This window comes from Notolepis coatsorum (genome assembly GCF_963971535.1).
Source record: "Notolepis coatsorum genome assembly, chromosome: 1".
In the NCBI taxonomy this organism is placed as follows: Eukaryota; Metazoa; Chordata; class Actinopteri; order Aulopiformes; family Paralepididae; genus Notolepis; species Notolepis coatsorum.
Window position 1 is genome coordinate 214,228,535 of NC_140165.1, and position 14,358 is coordinate 214,242,892.

At 45.4% G+C, this 14,358-nt stretch overlaps 1 protein-coding gene across 1 annotated transcript in view; it reads left to right on the forward strand.

Moving 5' to 3' along the window:
- LOC311236363 (dapper homolog 3-like) overlaps positions 1-13,208 on the forward strand; it is a gene marked incomplete at its 5' end in the record, with an annotated part of 30,955 nt that extends 17,747 nt beyond the window's left edge. Inside the window, 3 exons of the mRNA XM_084324018.1 lie at positions 3,290-3,422; positions 8,741-8,851; positions 10,323-13,208. Of these exons, the coding sequence (XP_084180144.1) occupies positions 3,290-3,422; positions 8,741-8,851; positions 10,323-11,836 (1,758 nt within the window). The 3' untranslated portion in view covers positions 11,837-13,208. The remainder of the gene's footprint in view (positions 1-3,289; positions 3,423-8,740; positions 8,852-10,322) is intronic.
- Between the last annotated feature and the right edge of the window lie 1,150 nt (positions 13,209-14,358).

A 14,358-nucleotide genomic window follows, 5' to 3' on the forward strand; every position in this document is an offset into this window, starting at 1 on the left:
TGTCAGTTTCTAATATCTTGTCCTGTAAACCAGTTTGAATGAGTGAAAGGATGAAGCCATGCAACGTCCAGCGACGGGCCGACGGCCTGTCGTCAAATGCTTTCACTCAGAATATTCCTGTGCCCTCATTCATCAACGTGGACTTTGACCTTGACCTACTTCCACACGTAAGCACGGAATTTAGAACTAGCGCACGCACAGGGAAGTCGGCATTCATCACACGTGCGTAAGCAGGCTCTACGCACACCTGTCATGATGAATCCCACCTTGGCCCTGCGCCGCAGCTCGTGCACGCTTTCACGTATTTGCATACCAAAACCGCCCCGACCAACCAAATATGGTCAGGCCCTCCCCTTCAAATACCATGAGGGAATCCCTGTGCGTGGAATGTTGGAGGATGGCAAAGCGAACGAAAAAGAGAAACTACACAGACACCGAGGTGGAGGTCCTCGTAACGGAGGTGGATAAATAAAAGGCGGATTTGTAAACGGTGATGTCAGATATCAACGGCTCCCTAAGACCATTGCTGCAATTCTGCCTGGACAGCTCAAAATACTAATAAAGACCGTTCGTTGACCACTGTTTGGCGTTGGTTGTGTTGTGTGTCATTATAACCGTGCTGTACAATATGAATGCCTTTATTAGTTGTGTTCGATTGGCTATATGATTTTTAGAGGCATCTATTTTGTTGTCGGCTAAATGGAATATGACTGCCTTTTCCCGTGTTGTTTGATTAATACCCACGGATTAAAGTTCTCCTCAATTCTATTCCAAATCGCGATGGATCTCCCGTCAATTTTCTACCTGCTGCATGATTTCTAGAGGTATACTACTACAATCTATTTTGATGTCAGTATTGGGTAGCCTATATAAACAATATAATACGAGAGCATTATACAAGAACAATGAATCTCACTGCATGTATGATGTATCCTGCCTTTCAATACATGAACTTGAATTCCATCATATAGTCTGTCCACTATCTGCATGGTGTCATTGCAATGCGTTTTCTATTCTTTCTTGTACAGTAAAAAGGGGGAAGAACACTATATTCATATGACTTATTCTGCTTACAGCTTCGAAATTCCACTTGTTTCGTTTAACGTAAAGCCTTTTAAATATAATCAAAACGTTCCCGTGTTTCGGCGGTCTGTGCGCAAAATAATAACGAGTTGAGCTTTATGATTTATGATGAATTGAAAATGGGGGACCCTGATGTAAACAGGACGAAAGTTGGTCTGCATCCCCAATTAACAATTGTATGTACTGAGCTGTACTGTACTGTACCCATTCTGCAATCTGTTAATAAACTTTTCAATCAATCAATCAATCAAGCTACGCGGAGCGCAGTCAGTCAGTAGCCTACACCCCGTATATTCCGATAACGCTATATAAACCATGAATGAATGAATGAGAACTTTATTAACAGATTGCAGAATGGGTACAGTACAGTACAGCTCAATACATACAATTGTTAAGGGGATGCAGACCAGAGAAAGACTTTCGTCTTGTTTACATCAGGGTCCCCCATTTTCAATTCATCGTAACATATATGACATGCTGCATTCATTCTGAGAGAAAGATCTATTATTCCAAATGCTATTTATAGGGTTTTGACCATAATTACACTACTGTTGCTATTTTACAATGAACTATAATGAACTACGGTTCATAGAACATCCAGTGTTATTATGCACAGAAGCTCATTTCCTTGTTGTAATAATATATTCTACCACTGGGCGCGAGGTACGCCAGGTCCGAAATGTGCGTAGATGTAAGCACGAAGTCAAGTTCAAGTTGAAGTTGATGAATCCCACTCTTTGCTTAGAAATGATCGTACGCACGGGTTAGAACACGTTGATGCATGAGGGCCCAGGGAGTTTTCTCCCACAGAAAGACAGTGGGGTGCATTAAAGGAACACGCCAACATTTTGGGAAATTAGCTTACCGTCTTCTCCAGAGAGAGACAAGAAGATCGATACCAGTTTCCTCTCTGTGCGTTCAGTAGAAAGCTATCTGGCTGCACGTTAGCCTAGCCAATGAATGAAAGCGGACATGACTGGTTAGCCTAGGTATTGTCCAACTAACACCTCTCCTGAAGGCTAACCGGTCATGTCCGCTTCCATTCATTGTGCTAAGCTAGGCTAACATGCAGCCAGATAGTTTCCCAAAATGTTGGCGTGTTCCTTTAACAATATAACAATTGAACAATTTAACCAGTATGCAAGGGTACAAGCTCCTGACCCGGCTCTAACGCTCACTGCAGCGGAGGATGAAAGCCGTGAAACACCTGTTTCATGTTTTCAGAGCTTTGTTAGGATTTCAACTCAACAGATATGCATGCGGTTTGGAGACTGAATCAGAGTTTTGTCTTCAAATTTATATTTCTTGCCAAGTGGGTCTATTGGCAAGAAATCAGTTGTTTCTAATATGTTGCTGTAAATCATCTTGAAATACACTGAGCCTATGAAGGACAACGCCCACTCTCTTCATGAAATACACTGACCAGGTGAAACCAGGTCAAAGCTATTGTAAACTACTGACAAGTCGGTCACAGTCAACTAGCACTTGTTACTGGGTCTGAATTTCGGTTACATTGGTGACAGCGGTGGGATCTGGCCTGCTGTATCCAGGTCCACGCAGCAATGGGGGTGGGATCTCAGTGCTTTAACCCCGGGAACGTGTGCACATGAACAAAGGATGTGCAAGGACGCACGTCTCGGGGGGAGGATGCCCGTAAACTACTGACGAGTTGGTCACAGACAGTCAACCAGCAACTGCTTAAATAAACTCAGCTGATTAGTGCAGCCGCTTGTGGATCCTATGGTCCCAGGTTCAAATCCACTCGGTTACACTATGATCCTTTACTGACTTCCCCTGTTAAATCCCTTTCCATCACGAAGACAATGATGTAGATGAGGAGGAGAGAAGGATGTTTAAGCCTTTGGACAACTGAGATATGGATTGTACAAAACCGATACAACTCAGGATTTAAGGATGCATTCACTAAAGCTTTTGATTATTTGAAGTGAGGATTAAATTGTCCTCATTCAACATGGTCCTGCAATGTGGAAAAAACATTAAACAATGTGCTTATTCTACAAAATGATGTGTGTGGTTGAGTCTACAGTCATAATTTTAAATAATCAAAATCTTAGTTAATGCATCTGGTCTCCCTAAAGTGTTGCACACTGAGCATTTCAAATTGTTGTTGTTGTTGTTGTTGAGATTTTGGTATTTACAATTTGTAATAATTTGCCTCTCATTATTGGATGTTTCTCTGTTTCAGAGTGCGCTCCAGAGCTCCCCCTGGGGGTTGATGCAGGCGTTGGAACAGCAGGTGGGAGAACTGAGGATAGACACTGATGATGGGAACTACGACGGAGCCCAAGCGGACCTGGGGGACAGCCGCTCCAGCTCAGGTACCCTTTCAATCCCACACTGGGAAAATCATACATTGTCTCGACTTGTATTTTCAAGTGACCTTTTGCACTGTTTATTTATTTAAGTTGTATCAACTACTTGGAGAGAGTGAATATTAAATATCAAGTTTACGTCATCAAGAGTCACAACAACAAAGGTTACTCTACGAGTTGAGACAACTTATTATTTAAGTTGAGATAACCTACCCCCTGTTCACATGGTCCTGTAGCTTGACGGGTAGAGCATGCCACCCACACTGCCAGGGTTAGGGCTTCAAATTCCAGCCCACATGCTTTCATTCTGCATGCATCCACTAAATGATGGCACCAAAACCAGCCTCAGCAGATCCGGACCCATCACACTCACCATTAATGACTCTACCATCACCCTTCCCCCCTAGTTCACAACCTTGGTGTCATCCTGGTCCCCACCCTCTCATTCGATCCCCATGTCCGCTCCATCGTCAAAACTTCCTACTTTCAAGTTCAAGTTCAAGTTTCTTATTAGTTGTCATACAAAAGTACAGAATACTTTTATATAAAAACGTTCACCTCCGCAACATCGCCAAAATTAGATACTGCCTCTCCCCCCCTGCCGCTGAATCCCTCATACACGCCTTCATCTCCTCCCGCCTCGATTATTGCAACTCCCTCCTCACTGGCATCACCTCCCGCTCCCTCCAGTGTTCGAATTATGTGGGGGCCAATGGGGGCTCAGCCCCCATAGATAGAGTCTGAGCCCCCATAGTCAACAACAGCTGTGGGGGTCTCTCAAAAGATTATTATTTTTTATATATATATCTTTTTTTTTTCAATGTACGAATTTGTATTATTTATGTTACCTAAATAAATTGTTAATAGATAATATTAGTCTTTTCAGTTTTTAAAATAACAGAGTAATTAATGTTGTGGAATAGGCTGCGTTTTACCTCCAAGCCCCTATGCGTCGCCCATGAGTGTGTTTAACGCTACTCCTCCAACCCATTGGTGAAGAAGAAGCAGCAAGCTTAAAGTTATGTAAACAGGAGGCTGCCCATAGACCACCGCAACACTTCCGGGATTCTGAAATCGGGGAGGAGATAGCGGGGGGAGCATATGAATGAATGTGGATGAGAGCCGTGATGTAAGTGGTTGCAGCTACGGCTGTGGGGGTGCTAGAGACATGATCGAATAGACTTGTATGCGCCTGAATCTCCTGAACACGGCGCGACCCATTCCTAATCGATCAGAACTAAATCGGCAGAGAAAAAGCCCATTTTAAGCACCTATTCCCCATGCACATGCGCAGATTGCCCACGGATTGTGACGCCATGCACACCGCCCTGGAATGTTCCATTAGAGGGGGTCTTGTGGTGAGAATGTGAGCGGCAATCGGAGCATCAACTACTAACAACAGAACAACAAGCAGCCATGCCTAAAAGTTGCTGTGTTGTGAATTGTTCGGTCAACAAAAAAGACAATCCGGAGATTCGCTTTTCTGTAATCCCTCACATTCTCACCACAAGACCCCCTCTAATGGAACATTCCAGGGCGGGTGTGCATGGCGTCACAATCCGTGGGCAATCTGCGCATGTGCATGGGGAATAGGTGCTTAAAATCGGCTTTTTCTCTGCCGATTTAGTTCTGATCGATTAGGAATCAGTCGCGCCGTGTTAAGGAGATTCAGGCGCATACAAGTCTATTCGATCATGTCTCTAGCACCCCCACAGCCGTAGCTGCAACCACTTACATCACAGCTCTCATCCACATTAATTAATTTCCTCCCCCCGCGATCTCCTCACGAGCACGGAAGTGCAGTGGTCTATGCTCCTCATGTCTTGCAACTGCGACTCAAGTAAAAAGTAAACAGTGTACACCACATGCCGCCGGAAAAAATGCTTAACCCGCCACAAGGCTGTACAAGGCTGGACAGCTTCGTCTTTATAAAAAGGCCAAAGACTTTGACTAATGCTGTTAGCGCAGCAGCTAGCAGCGCTACTGGTTGACACTGCTAGTAGTGTTAGCCCTGCTCCTGTTAATTAATGTTACCGCGGCTGCCACTGCCAGACCAGAGTCTCCACCTAGACTGCGCTGCTGCTCAACCACCACAATGCTGGGGACCGAGTCCGGTTATTTGCAGCTGGTTATTTGCCAAGGAGGTAAATGGAGGTAAATGCTGCTGTTATGTGCCATACAACTATTTATTTTCCATTCGATTTTTTTGTTAGTTTTTGATTTATAAGTGCAGAGACAAATAAATGTTCATTCAAGTTCATAAATTAGGTAACATTTTTCAAATTAAACTGTTGTATTATGTGATCGGATGCAAAATGCAAATAAGTAAATATGGCATATATCAGAAGTGAGTAAGAAAATGAACAAATATTGATGGTTAATAATGAGACTGAATAATGACATCACACAATAGTCTAATGATTAGACTGTTGTGTGATGTGATTGATTGATTGAAAACTGTAACAGATTGCAGAATGGGCACAATACAGTACGGCTCAATACACACAATTGTTAACACTTTCAGTGCCCAGCAGGGGGCGCACGATTTAGTGCTTGAATGCCCAGCATCCACTTCAATGTTAGCGTTAATATCGCCTAATCTATGTTTTAAATTATGTGTCTAATCTGCCCGTTGCTTATCAATGACTCATTTTCCAGTCAACATTGTCGAAGCGGATTGTTTTTTTATCGGTTCATTTCCGTTTTATAGCATCTTGAAAAGCCCTCGTTTTCAAGGAAAATAAAAATATTCCATAATAAACGGAATATTCTAGAATACACAAAAAACGTTAACATTTTTTGGCCTATTTTTATGAATCGTTTTCAAATAAACGCTAGATTATGAAAACAGGTCTGATTATCCTAAGACTGGTAAAATAGATTCCTTACCTGAGATCAGATGGTATCCAAAAAGATTATTCCAATTCCTGATCGCCATTCCAAAAATCAATCCTTTTATTGATCCAACGCCACATACTGTAAAGACATATTACACGCTGTTCTGATGGTCCACAATGACTGGGATCATCTCCGGTTACATGCGTGAGAAGTAAAATGTGGATTCCGGAATTTTCTTTTCTCATCCATTTTCATTGAGTCCATTCCAAAAGGGGCATTACCATCTGGGAGACGATAGGGGGCGCTTTTTTCACATCTGAGCTCCTGATGAGGCTGGTTTCCCAACGGTAGACTCGGTTGATGAAATATGAATTCAGATCGCTAATTAAAAAATGTCACGCTAATTGTCATGCTGGGCATTCAGGGGGCGGGCTGTTAACACGTGTTATGTCGTGGCTGGCATCCAAAGTGTTAAGGGGATGCAGACCAGAGAAGGACTTTCGTCTTGTTTACATCAGGGTCCCCCATTTTCAATTCATAATGACATTTATGACATACACAACATACAGATATACAGATATATATCATGACATTAATGACATACATGATGATGACAGACCCCTACGCTCTGCATCTTCTGGCCGCCTCAGATCTACTCCTATCCAAGCTCCCGGAGGGTCATCAAAGAGAAGCCGCCTATTCTCAGTCCTTGCCCCACAATGGTGGAATGAACTACCCATCCCAGTTAGGACAGCCGAATCCCGTCCAATCTTTCGCCGTCGACTAAAGACTCACTTCTTCAACCATTATCTGAAATGATAAAAAAAAAAAAAAAAAAATCTAACCCCGACTAACCTTAATGTCATGCACTTGTCCTAATAAACGTTGTTACTCAGCTGATAGAGTTATACCCTTCTTGCTGTCTTGTCGCACAGAACTTGTAAGTCGCTTTGGATAAAAGCGTCAGCTAAATGACTAAATGTAAATGTAAATGTAAATGACATACAGGAAGAAAAGTGTACAAAATAAAATTCAGGGGGCCCCCATAGCTCTCAGGTGATAACTCGAACCCTGGCTCCCTCCCTCAAAATACTCCTCCTCACCTTCATAGCCCTCCATAGCCTGCCCCCCCCCCCCTACCTGACTGACCTCCTTCTCCCTTACCGCCCCACCTGTTCCCTCCGGTCCTCTTCCACTGCTTCCCTCACTGTCCCGTCATCCAAACTTAAAAGTTTTGGTGATCGGGCCTTCTCACGTGCTGCACCCCGACTCTGGAACACCCTCCCTCAGACCATCAGAGACTCTCCCACACTCTCCACCTTCAAATCTCGTCTCAAAACCCACCTGTTCTCCCTAGCATTCAACCTTCCCTACCCATAACCCCCCTCCTCCAACCTGTTGTTGTTGTTGTTTGTTACTGTGGCTCTATGTTCCTGTGTATTTCATATTGTTCCCTGTTTCCCCTGTGGTTTTATGTTTTTTTTTGTTTATTTTTTTCTTAAATTTTTGGGTTACTGAGAAGCGCTCTATAAATTAAATTAATTATTATTATTATTATTATTATTATTATTATTATTATTATTATTATTATTATTATTAAATGGCATATTGTGTTTATGCTGTGGTATGCTATAAATGTATATTCCTGTCTTTTTATAAATGTATTATTATTAACCAATTCATTAAAATACAACCTCCTCCTCATGCATGATTACACGAATTTCAACATCAAAACCAATTGCTTCCATGCTGGCCCATTTGTCATACTCATTGTGCATGTACATTTAAAGTATACACAATGTCATACTCATTGTACATGTACATTTAAAGTATACACAATGTCATACTCATTGTACATGTACATGTACATTTTCTAAAATGAAAAGCCAAACTCTTTTCCCTGTAACCCAGTTTTCCTCTGTGACTTTGTAACTGCATGCGTAACAAGTTTGGTATTTCATTGGTTTTGACTAATGTTGTTCTTTATGCTGCGGTCGCATGCGTTTGTGGTCTGTGGTTTGTGAAGTGCAGTGTGAAGCTGAAAATGAGTTTGTTCCACACGGGTATATATTTTTGAGAGACCTGGAAAGCGCAGCGAATGCGTAGTGAGTGACATAATCTCTCTTCCTTTGTGTGTGTTTGTGTGTGTGTGTGTGTGTGTGTGTGTGTGTGTGTGTGTGTGTGTGTGTGTGTGTGTGTGTGTGTGTGTGTGTGTGTGTGTGTGTGTGTGTGTGTGTGTGTGTGTGTGTGTGTGTGTGTGTGTGTGTGCGTGCGTGCGTGTGTGTGTGTGTGTGTGTGTGTGTGTGTGTGTGTGTGTGTGTGTGTGTGTGTGTGTGCGTGCGTGTGTGCATGTGTGTGTGCGCGTGCGTGCATGTGTGCATGTATGTGCATGCGTGCGTGTGTGTGTGTGTCTGTGTGTGTGTGTGTGTGTGTGTGTGTGTGTGTGTGTGTGTGTGTGTGTGTGTGTGTGTTTGTACAATTCCCAGGGTTCTATGAGTCGAGTGAGGGCCAGTCTCCAAGAGGGAGGGCCTGTTCCACGGAGCCAACAGAGTCTGTCTCCTCCTGGTCCTACAGTAACAACAGGCCCAAGTCTCTGGGTATGGAAACTTCTAGAGACCATTAGTGAACATCAGGAGTGAACTCAGGGCCGTCTCAGTTGATTGGACGTAGACGTTTACACTACAGTGTACAAAAAAATAGAAAAAGAAAGAAAGAAAAATATGTGCAAAGCAAACCATTTGAATCCCAAGGTGGTTATAGTCATCTAGTGCTTACCTAACAGCAAATATAGACTCAGATCTGCTGTTAAAATGATTGTGAAATTCAGTTGCCATTATGCTTTTAAATATACTTAACAGTACTATATAACCTTTTTCATGAAGAAATATTATTAGCAAGCTAAATCACGGGCAGAGTCGGGCTGAACAAGAGAAAACCCTTCCAACAGCTACAGTAAAACAAGACAAGCCAAGACAAGTATTCTAGTCTGCCACTCATGACCAATGCAGCGGAATATGTAAAAGGCTACAGATACATTTTTAGAGAATAAAATGTGAACAACACACATGTAGTGCCCATGTTGCATTGCTTGAGGAAATGTATTATTCTTGTTGCCGTTTGCTCTTTTTTTTTTTTTTGATCCACTTTTTCTCCCATTTTTCTATATTTTCTCCCATCCCAATTTCGTATCATCCAATTCAACCCTCCCCTGTCACGAACGCTGTTTCTTGCCTCCCACAAGCCGGCTGCAATGTGGACTAAGTCATACATAGCACAAGTCCCCTCCGGTACTTGAGGTAACAGCAGTCGCATCTTTTCACCTGCGCAGCTCGATCTCTCAGTGTCGAGGAGTAACGCGTGGGAGGCTCACGCTGCCCCCGACACTTCCTGATTCTACTGCGCAGGCGCACCAACCGACTTGTAGGAGTCGCTTGTTCACAACGTTCGATCCCCACCCTTCAGTTTTCCCTCCCCGTAATACGGCCAATGTGTATTACTGCGGACGACCAGCTAAACTGAAAACAATGTGGAGAGCTGGATTCGAACACGCGAATCCTAGCGTCTCCACACTGGTGGCGAGTGCCTTGCCCACTACACCACCTAGCCGCCCTTGTTGCCGTTTGCTCTTATACTCCATCTTTCAACACAGCAGTTACCTCTCATGGCCACAGGGCGCCACTCTTGCATACTGCAGCTTTAACGAGACTATTCATATGGTAGACTTCCTGACTTCCTGACTTCCCACTGTGTAAATTAAATGAAATAGCCACAGGACAAGGCAGATAGCTCCCTCCATTCTGATGATTGCCTTTTCACTGCTAGAGGTACATGGCACAGTAGAGGGTGCTGACGTATTCATATGGTCCTGAAAGAGAACGAATGAAAAAGAGTGGCTACAGGGAAAAGTTCTAATTTCAGCATTGTGCCTTTACTTTAGCTGCTGTGCCTTTACTTCAGCTGCTGTGCCTTTACTTTAGCTGCTGTCTTTACTTTAGCTGCTGTGCCTTTACTTTAGCTGCTGTGTCTTTACTTTAGCTGCTACTGTACTATGTTGCTCTCTCTTTTCAGGAGATCCTCTCATGCTGAATGGAGACAGTCTTCTGGACGTGGCATCCCCACGGGCCACTCTGCCCCGCTCCTTCTCCGCCCCGTACCCGCCCCTGGAGGGCATCGCCGAGGAGGGCACAGCCGAGGAGGCCTGGCAGTGGGACTCCATCGATGCCAACCAAGCGTGGCACCGGCAGGCCATGGAGGACCAGGTCACAGAGGAAGACTATCAACAAGCCCTGAGGGTGGAAGGTTACATCCTGGGTCTCATCCAGCGTCACACGCTCTCCCCTCGGCCTTGTCAGCCTCGCACCCGCCTGTGCTCTGACCCCCCATACTGCAGTGTCTCTGGTCAGAGCTCTTTACACAGGAAGACTCCTTCTCACACCCCAGAACACCGCCTTCCTGACCCCAATATTGACGCCTGTGTTGACCTTTCACCAAACCCTGAGAGTCAGGGCTGGGGTTGTGACCTGCTGGAGGGGGAGGCCTACGGAGGAGAGGCCCCATCCATGGAGGAGGACTGCTATTTGGCACTGCCCTACCCCCACTCCAGACCCCACTCCCTGGCGGGGGGGATAGCACCATCACTGCCCTCCCTAAACCCCAACTGTGGTGCTGGGGCTCTGGATCTTTGCTGTGCACCCCAGTCCCCCCAGAACTACCCGATCCCCTACTCCCCTGCTCATCACAACCAGCACCTAGTCAGCGCTCAGTATATCCCTGGTCAAGGCTGCCACGCTCCTGTGCGCTCCCCTAGACACTATGCCCCAGAGCAACCCAAGCCTGGCCGAGCTGCTGCCTCTCCTGACCAGCCCAGTTCCAAGTCCAGAGGTTCCAAGAGGAACCACGATGAGCGCCAGAACTCCAAGAAGCCCAGCAGCAAGGCCAGCCGTTCCCAGTCAGAGAACAGCCTCCTCGACCAGCGTGGGCTTCCCCAGCGCAGGTATAGCACCACAGAGAGGCCCCAAGGCCAGAGAGACGAAGCTCAGAGCCAGGCCAAGGTCATGGGACACCAGGAGGGCACTGCCAACGGGGGCCGACGCTGGTGTTCTAACCTGGAGCTCAGTCAGGATGAGGGGGAGGCCCAGGTAGGACAAGCCCACAGGCGGCCACCTAGAAGGGCCCGTCATGGCCAACAATGCCCCCACTCCCAGCCCCAAACTCACCACCACCACGCCCAGCCCCGCCACTCGGACTATCCAGAGAGAGCACCTCTATGTCGGGGAGAGGAGGGCTATGCAGGCGCTGCACCTGCAGAGTCTGAGTCCAGTATGAGTGAGGTGTACTCCCCAGCCTCCAGCTCTCTGTCCAGTGACTCAGATGAGAGTGGGGGCCTGGTGTGGCCCCAGCAGCTGCCCCCGCGTCTCGCCCCTTCCTCCTCCTCCACCTCCTCCTCCTCCCCCAAGGCGTCTGCCAGCGCCCCCTCCCCCTCTCAACCCAAGGCCTTCATCAAGATCAAAGCGTCCCACGCTCTCAAGAAGAAGATCCTCCGATTCCGCTCAGGGTCCCTCAAAGTCATGACCACCGTATGAGACGGTAGTCGAAACTGTGGCAGAGCTGGATCTTTACGGTGTATAAAAATCAAGGTTTCTTGACAAAATAACATTTATACTTTTCAGTATTTCCTCAGTAACAACGTGATTTCCATCACTTGTGCGGTGATGATCTGTTAACAAACATATCCAGTTTCATAGACTACCTCGAATTGTTTTTAATGCAACAGAAACCTTTTTTTTCCTCCATGAAAATAATACGAGATCTGATAAAGATCCTTATGTCAGTATTATCTGGTTCAATTCCTCCCCAAGCTCATAATTATTTGGTAAACAAATGGGCATTATAGACCTCTCACGCGTTGTAATTTTGACAAGCCCTGATTCCTTTTTTTCTTTTTTAAAGAACAGTGTTTTCCTTTCTCTTTTACTGGTAATTGTGCCTGTTAAACTGCACATGGGGTGAGAGCTGCGAGGTAATGTCATGTTTTACTGGAGGATTATAAATTTTGTTAACTAGCCACATTTTAAGAGTCACGTTGCTAAACACTAAATGACCCAATGTTGCAGTTTCACAATGACGCCAGGAGACCTGATCTGCAACGCCAGACAAGTTTCGGCTAGCGATGTTTCCCCATTTTCTTTGATTAAAAAATCCCTTGCTTTAGCAGAGAGAGAGAAATCGATATAAGAACAGAGACACAGAGGAACCATAGCCCGCACACATACAACAGATGAAGCTAGGAGCGAACTAATAATAGTCCATTCATTTTCCTATAGCTGCAGGAGGTCGCAGAGAGACACGAGCAAGAAGAAACACGTGAGAGGTCTATTCCGGTCTAATAGCCACACTGCCACGAGACTCGCATGGACACACATGGTAGAAGTGAGCCATCCACTACCTCTTATGTTCTCCCAGATGTTCTCTTTTTACCCAGTGTGCTCAGGGCCCAGTGAACTGAACGGAGCTGACGTCTGCGTCATCTGTTGGCCTGGGCCTCTGAGTGGCCATACCAGTAGCAAGGGGCCAATGAAAATGCATGCCTGCACATATTAAAGTGCACACACAGACATACACACGTGTAGCAGAGTGAAGGCCAGTGAGCCTTGTAAGCCTAATAATATCTCCCTTGGCCTGAAGCCTTGTAAGCCTAATAATATCTCCCTTGGCCTGAAGCCTTGTAAGCCTAATATCTCTCTTGGCCTGAAGCCTTGTAAGCCTAATATATCTCTTGGGCTGAAGTGTTGTAAGCCTAATATCTCCCTTTGGCTCACCTGTAGATGTTTGGTTTCCAATGCAGGGGACCCGAGTTTGAATCCATGTGGGTTACAGTGGTCACATGACCAGGATGGGTTTCCCCCACGGTGGGAGGTAGCAGAGTATCCCTGCCTGAAGCCTAGTAAGCCTAACATCTCCCTTGGCTGGGAAGGGGGGGGGGTGCTTTGGCTGACTGCATTCCAATGCAGGGGACCCTGGTTGGAATCCAGGTTGATTACACACACACACACACACATGCAAGCACACATACACTCCTGTAAATACAATCCTGTGGCCTTGTTTGGAATGGAATGAATGTAGTTTGTAAATAAAGACCCCTTTTTCCAGTTGAAAGTGTTACTTTCAAGACTCTTTTGATTATTTTGTTACAGTCTTTAAATATACGGTAGTGTGTGTGCGTGTGTGTGTGTGTAGGTGTGTGTGTGTGTGCCTTTTATCTGCCATGGCTGGAACAGTAAACACTAAGCTGTTCAACTTGAGGCTTTCTCCCCTGATTGCAGTCAACTACTCTCGCCTGTTTTTGAGACACACTGAAACTAATGTGAAACAGCCCCTACCGGTAGGTCTCCCTGCAGAGTCCATCACACGTGAAAGCAGTCAGTAATCAGTGATGTGAACTTACTCCCAGGTTAAATACCCCACTTTGTCACCTGAATTGGATCATTTTCAGGTGGCAGAAAGGATAAGATTGTGGTGTTTAACATACGTGGTCACATGGTGCTGGTGAGCGGAGGGTTGACAGTTCGAGGCTGTCGGAGGACAAGGTTCCGAGCATGAAGTGCCTGTTAGTAGTACCTAGTTATACTTCACACTCCTGCTCCAGAGCTACCTGTTAGTACCTATAGTGACCGCTATACTTCACACTCCTACACAGAGCTGCCTGTTAGTACAGTACCGTTACTTCACACTCCTACACAGAGCTGCCTGTTAGTACCTACAGTACCGTTACTTCATACTCCTACACAGAGCTGCCTGTCTGCCTGTTAGTACCTACAGTACCGTTACTTCATACTCCTACACAGAGCTGCCTGTTAGTACCTAGTGATCATTATACTTCATACTCCTACACAGAGCTGCCTGTTAGTACCTAGTGATCATTATACTTCATACTCCTACACAGAGCTGCCTGTTAGTACCTAGTGATCATTATACTTCATACTCCTACACAGAGCTGCCTGTTAGTACCTAGTGATCATTATACTTCATACTCCTACACAGAGCTGCCTGTTAGTACCTAGTGATCATTATACTTCATACTCCTACACAGAGCTGCCTGTTAGTA